The sequence below is a fragment of the Octopus bimaculoides genome, chromosome 3, assembly GCF_001194135.2.
Source record: "Octopus bimaculoides isolate UCB-OBI-ISO-001 chromosome 3, ASM119413v2, whole genome shotgun sequence".
Lineage (NCBI taxonomy): Eukaryota > Metazoa > Mollusca > Cephalopoda > Octopoda > Octopodidae > Octopus > Octopus bimaculoides.
This window is the reverse complement of record NC_068983.1, coordinates 162,539,215-162,545,841: the sequence shown is the minus strand read 5'-3', so window position 1 is coordinate 162,545,841 and position 6,627 is coordinate 162,539,215. Positions and strand designations below refer to the sequence as shown.

The 6,627-nt window shown below is 40.5% G+C and overlaps 1 protein-coding gene across 3 annotated transcripts in view; it reads left to right on the top strand.

The window, feature by feature from the left end:
- Positions 1-6,627, top strand: part of LOC106867191 (programmed cell death protein 2-like) — a 14,013-nt gene that overhangs the window by 1,642 nt on the left and 5,744 nt on the right. For all 3 annotated transcript variants that reach the window (XM_014911989.2, XM_014911991.2, XM_014911990.2), the window contains 2 exons: positions 2,114-2,274; positions 3,219-3,494. In XM_014911989.2, coding sequence (XP_014767475.1) covers positions 2,114-2,274; positions 3,219-3,494 — 437 coding nt within the window. The remainder of the gene's footprint in view (positions 1-2,113; positions 2,275-3,218; positions 3,495-6,627) is intronic.

Sequence of the window (6,627 nt, the reverse complement as noted above, 5' to 3'; positions counted from 1 at the left end):
GTTGTTCATTCGTTTATTATTGTTCTTATTTTATCTTACGTCGCTTGTCTGGAAATCTTTCGTCACACATCTGTGACCTCTTCAGCGACTCTTCCATCCACATGTTTGTTCCTGTTCTGTTTAGTCCATTCTGAAAAGAGTTGCTGAAGAGTCCACAGGTACGAGACGAAAGATTTCCATACGATGGACATAAGATAAAATAAGAACAATAATAAGCGAGTAAAGAACGAATATATAGGTGTGTGCGTTTATTTGACAAGGAAAAATAAATGAGCATCACGAAATATAACAATATCTGTTTCAACACACGATTCCACAACAAGAATCTTGCAAAACAAATTCATAAACTCATAAATAAACATTTGACGCACTAATAACTGAATTGTTTAGAGAAATTAAAATTCCAGCAGCCCACCAGGCTAGAAGAGGTTTACCCTCCCCCAACTGTTTTACTAATTTTCCATTAACTGTGAATATCGCACAAAAGACTTGAACCCCAACATTTTACTTTGCATCTGCCTGGCACATTGCTTGCATTCATTCAACAACTCTCAGATTTTAGTGTTGCAAATGTGGGCTTCTTTCTGAGATGTGCAACCACATTTTATAGAGCAGGAATGGAGTCATTAAATGGACGCAGTATATTACTGGTATTTGTAGTTTATCAGAGGTCAGCAATATCGATTCAGGCAACAGATGAATAGAAATATAATTAGACATTTGGTCTAGTACCGTGCCAGTATCCCACTCTCTAGTCTTGTAAACATTGCTGTAAGTTTTTAGTTTCTGTGTGCCAGTGGAACGTTAAAAGCACATCCGAATGTGGAGTTTAACTGGCCCACTTATGAGTACCCTTCGTTCGTTGGACAATGAACTTGCGAAGACCTATTGAGGCAAGTGAAAACGAATCAAAATCACCAACGTGGCCGATCACAGTACCGCCTGATTGGTATTCGTGCCAGTGGAACGTTAAAAGCACATCTGTGTGTGATCGTTGCCAGGGTCACAGATTGGCTCCTGTGCCGGTGGCACGTGAAAAGCACCATTCAAGTGTGATTGTTGTCAGAGTCAGCCTACCGGCACCCGTACTGTTGGCACATGAAAAGCAACATTCAAGCGTGGTCATTGCCAGTACCACCGGACTGGCTCCCATGCAGGTAGCACGTAAAAAATATCTTTTGAGCATGGTCGTTGCCAGAACTTCCTGACTGGCCCTCATGCTGGTGTCACATAAAAGCACCCACTGCACACTCGGAGTGGTTGTGAGAAAATAAGTAAAGTTATATGAATGCTGTTATATTAATAGACTATGAACACTAAGGCATGGCTGTATGGTGAGAGGCTTGCTTCTCCACCACATGGTTCTGGGTTCAGTTCCCCTCTGGATACCTTGGGCAAGTGTTTCCTACTATAACCTTGAGCTGAACAAAACCTTGGGAGTGGATTTGGTAGATGGAGTGGTTGGCGTTAGGAGGGGCATCCAGCTGTAGAAACCTTGCCAGATCAGATTGAGCCTGGTGCAGCCACTGGCTCACCAGTCCTTAGCCAAACCGTCCAACCCATGCTAGCACGGAAAGCAGATGTTAAACAATGATGGTGATAATCTCTATTTACATAAAATAACTGGTTTCAAGATCCCAGACGGATTCTCTGTAACTGGTCTTCTTTTACTTGTTTTGGTCATGTGGCTTTGGCTGTGCTGGAGCTCCACCTTGAAGAATTTTAGTCAAACAAATTAACCCCACAGTTCTATATTTAAGAGATGAGGAATTATGTACATTTGATGGATATTTGTTCTCATATAGTGTAGTGGTTAAGAGTGTGGGCTACTAACCCCCAAGATTTCGAGTTCAATTCCAGGCAGTGACCTGAATAATGATAATAACATCGAAAAATACCTTAAGAAGGAGAACCCAGGTTTGAAATTTCCCCCAAGACACCTGATGAAGGCTGGAGGGTATATCAGCCAAAATGTTGTGTTAACAAACAAGATGAGGGCAAATATCCATCAAATGTAAATTACAAGAGCAGTTTTTGTTTTAAGCACATTTCCTGCATAATATTAATACTACTAATGATAACACTGACATCAATTTCTTACTTTTGTCTCTAGGATCAGTTTACAGAGCCTCTTGCAATACCAAAATGTTGTCAGTGTCAGCAGTTGATGTGTCAGATTGTCCAGTTATATTGTCCCCTCATGCAGTCATCTTATCACCGAACTTTACATCTATTCTCCTGCATCAACACAAGTTGTTGGGGTAAGAGCGAATGGTAAGTCACTGAAATTCTACTTTTTTTTGGTTCTTTTACTCATTTGAAGACCATCTACTCCTCCTCATCATCATCATTTAACGTCCACTTTTTCATGTTTGCATGGGTCAGCCAGATTTTTTATGGCCAGACACATATTCTTGCCGTTGCCAACCTTCGCCTGTTTCCAAGCAAGACAATACTTTCCCATGGTCGATGCCAGTGCCACCTGACTGGCTCCCATGCCAGTGACACATAAAAAGCACCATTTGAGCATGGTCGATGCCAGTGTGCCCCCTGACGGGTTCCCATGCTGGTGGCACATAAAAAGCACCCACTATGCATCCAGCTGTAGAAACACTGCCAGATCAGATTGGGGCCTAGTGCAGCCTCCTGGTTTGCCAATCCTCAGTCAAACCGTCCAACCCATGCCAGCATGGAAAGTGGACGTTAAATGATGATGATGATGGTGGTAGGTCTGGATAGGTTTTATTGTGAGAAAATAAGTAAAGTTATATGAATGCTGTTATATTAATAGACTATGAACACTAAGGCATGGCTGTATGGTGAGAGGCTTGCTTCTCCACCACATGGTTCTGGGTTCAGTTCCCCTCTGGATACCTTGGGCAAGTGTTTCCTACTATAACCTTGAGCTGAACAAAACCTTGGGAGTGGATTTGGTAGATGGTGGTTGGCGTTAGGAAGGGCATCCAGCTGTAGAAACTCTGCCAGATCAGATTGGAGCCTGGTGCAGCCTCCTGGCTTGCCAGTCCTCAGTCAAACCATCCAACCCATGCCAGCATGGGAAAGTGAATGTTAAACAATGATGATGATGATGATTTAGTTATTCCTGTAATCTCTTGGGAGAGACATTAGCATCACAATTTTCATCACCCAAGCCTTGAAATCAATTAATGAAGTTCTCTAATTACAAGTTATTGAGGGTTTTTTTTTAAATTTTTTAGCTGGAAAATTTTCCGTGAACAGAATTCGGAAGCAACTACTGCTACTGCTACTAATGCCTTCAACAACAATTCAGAAACTGAAAAAAAGAGTAAACTCGTTGATTGCTGGGGTTGTGACGATAACACTTGGGACGATGACATAGAGATTGATGAATGGTGTGAGCAGTCGAGCAACGGTTTAGCTGAAAGTGATATCAGCAATATGATGGATAACAAATGTAAACTTGGTGAACAGGATACAGAGACTGGAAACACAGCGTGTAAGGAAATGAGCAAGTAAGTGAATATTTAATTAACGAATTAATTACCACATGTCCCACTGGTGATTCATTATAAACTTTGCTCAACTGCCAAATGCACCACCAAATGGTACATTTTCATACTTTGAGAATATAGTTTATTCTATGGTTTCAAATATATTTAAATAACATGAATGCTAAATATTGAAATTTAATTATGAAATATTGTAAAAATGCCAAAAAATTATATTTCCTTGTAATTAACCCTTTTGTTACCAACCCACCTGAAACCGCCTCTGGATCTGTAATACAAATGTCTTGTTTTCATAAGTTTTGAATTAAAATCTTCCACCAAACCTTAGTCACAATTTATGTTCCTAACACTAGCTTAATGATAACTAAGTTATTTCACTAAATTCTTTGTTATATTTAAAATTAATTGAAAGAAATATGGTAACGAAAGGGTTAAACAGTATGCAGCGTGATCAAAATTATGTGGTGTCACTGATAAGTCCTAGTAACAGGAGGTGGTAGTTAACGTGTTTAAACTACTTTTATACACATCGTGCTTGAGAAGGAAGAGCCATCAAGCCAAGTAAAATCGTAGTCATAGCAGATGGCACCTGTGCCAGTGGCACATAAAAGCACCCATTACACTCACAGTGTAGTTGGCTCTGTAGTACAAATGTCTTGTTTTCATAAGTTCTGAATTAAAATCTTCCACCAAACCTTAGTCACAATTTATGTTCAGCCGTAGAGAACCATGCCAATCAGACTGGAGTCTGGTGCAACCTTTCAGCTTACCATCCAACCCACACCAGCATGGTCAACAGATGTTGAATGATGATGATGATCTTTGAGTTTAGATTTGTTTTTCTTGAGGGACAGATTTGATATCATTTCCAGTTCTTAAAGCACAGAGCTGGCAGAAGCATTAGCACACCGGGCGAAATGCTTATAATCTGAGTTCCTATCGCCCTCGTCTCCTATCTAAGGGCAATGGTTTATTTCTCATCCACTTTTGGTCTCGGAACTCAAGATAAGCACTCTGCCCAATGAACAACCCTTACACTTTCTGAAATTATTTATTTCACATGTTTTATTGATAAAGCAGGACTTTAATCCAGCTAATATATTAATTTCAAATTTTAGCACAAGGCCAGCAATTTCGAGGAGAGGCTTTGCCAATTACATCGACACCCCCACCACCACCCACTGCTCAACTGGTTCTTATTTTATCAACTCCAAAAGGATGAAAAGCAAATTCAACATTGGAGGAATTTGAGCTCAGAACGTAAAGATGGACGAAATGTTGCTAAGCCATCATGCTAGCGATTCTGCTAGCTTTGCTGCCTTCGATCCAGATAATATATTATAATGTAACAACATCAATAATAATATAATAAACTATAGATTAGTAGCCTTCAAAGACCAAATCTTCCCCTTCAGTGTCTCAAAATTGTCTTAATGGAAATAGATGTTATTGTAGTTATCTCCCTTGCTTACTGTTTTAAAAGTTTTTCTCTCTCCCACCCACAGAGGGAACTGTTTAATTAATTAATTAATTGCTTGGTTAAATTTAATGGATCAAAGGTTTTCAAGTCCTTCCATTATATATCTATATATATATATATATATATATACACACACACACACACAGACATATATATGCGTACCTTTCCTTCATTGGACAATAAACTCTGCTGGCGAAGACCTGTTGAGGCAAGTGAAATCGAAATCAAACCAAATTCGATGACTGGCACCCGTGCCAGTGGAGCACTAACAGCACCATCTGAGCGTGATCATTGCCAGAGCAGCTGTCTGGCTTCCGTAACTGGCACGTAAATAGCACCATTTGAGCATGATCGTTGTCAATGCCACTGGACTGGCTCCTGTGCAGGTGACACATAAAAAACACCATTTGAGTGTGGCCGTTGCCAGTACTGCCTGACTGGCCCTTGTGCCAGTGGCACATAAAAGCACCCACTACAATCTCGGAGTGGTTGGCGTTAGATCCAGCTGTAGAAATTCTGCCAAATCAGATTGGAGCCTGGCGTAGTCATCTGGTTTGCCAGTCCTCAGTCAAATCGTCCAACCCATGCTAGCATGGAAAGCGGACGTTAAACGATGATGATGATATATATAAAACACTTTCTCACTTTCTTGTAGTCTAGTTAGTGGTGAGTGGCATGGCTGAAGTGTCAAGCAAGCTCTATGGAGGCTGAGTTCTTTCTTTTCCTCAGCAATATTTGAACAGATTTGTATTATTGATGGACGGCTTCTCTTCTCATGGCAGATCAAGAAATTCTGTTTTATCGTACATTGGTATATGGAAGGAAGTAATTATTGATCTTTATCTTCGTTAATATACTTTCGACTGCTGGCAGGATCATTAGCACGCCAGTCAAAATGCCTAGTGGTACTTCATCCGTCTTTACATTCTGAGTTCAAACTCCACCAAAGTCAACTTTACTTTCCATCCTTTCAGGGCCAATGAAATAAGTACCAGCTGTGCACTGGGGTCGATATAATTCCACTTACCCACTTACTGAAATTGTGCCAAAATTGAAACCAATATATCTCAGACTTCTTTTAATTTCCATTATCAAGGAATGGTGCCAGTTCTTCTATGAGCGAGATAATAATGTTTGAATTGATTTTAATAGAATTATTACAGTAAGTCACAGAAGTGGTTGACCTTCCTAATGCCAACCACTTTACAGTGTGTACTGGATGCTCTTTACAGGACACTGTTGCCTGTGCTTTGTATGTGCCACCAGTACCTTTATTTCCTGTAAAGTTTATTTTTCTTTTGTCTCAACACAAAGTTCGAGATGCCACTACGATAGATTGCTTAATAAAGAGAATGAATGGGAGAAAGAGAGTCTGCCGTATGTCGACCCAACAGAGGGACCAGCTATCCGAGTTGACAGTACCAGGGTAGATAAAGCAATTAAGAGTATGAAGACAGGGAAAGCCCCCGGCCCATCAGGAATCACTGCAGAGATGCTCAAAACATCTGGCAGTGTCGGCTATAGCCTAGTCACCCGTATTACGAACCAGGTGATACACGAAGGAGTCATACCCAATGACTGGTGTAGCAGCACCATGGTCAACTGCTACAAAGGTAAAGGTGACGCTTTAGATACAAATAATTACAGAGGTATCAA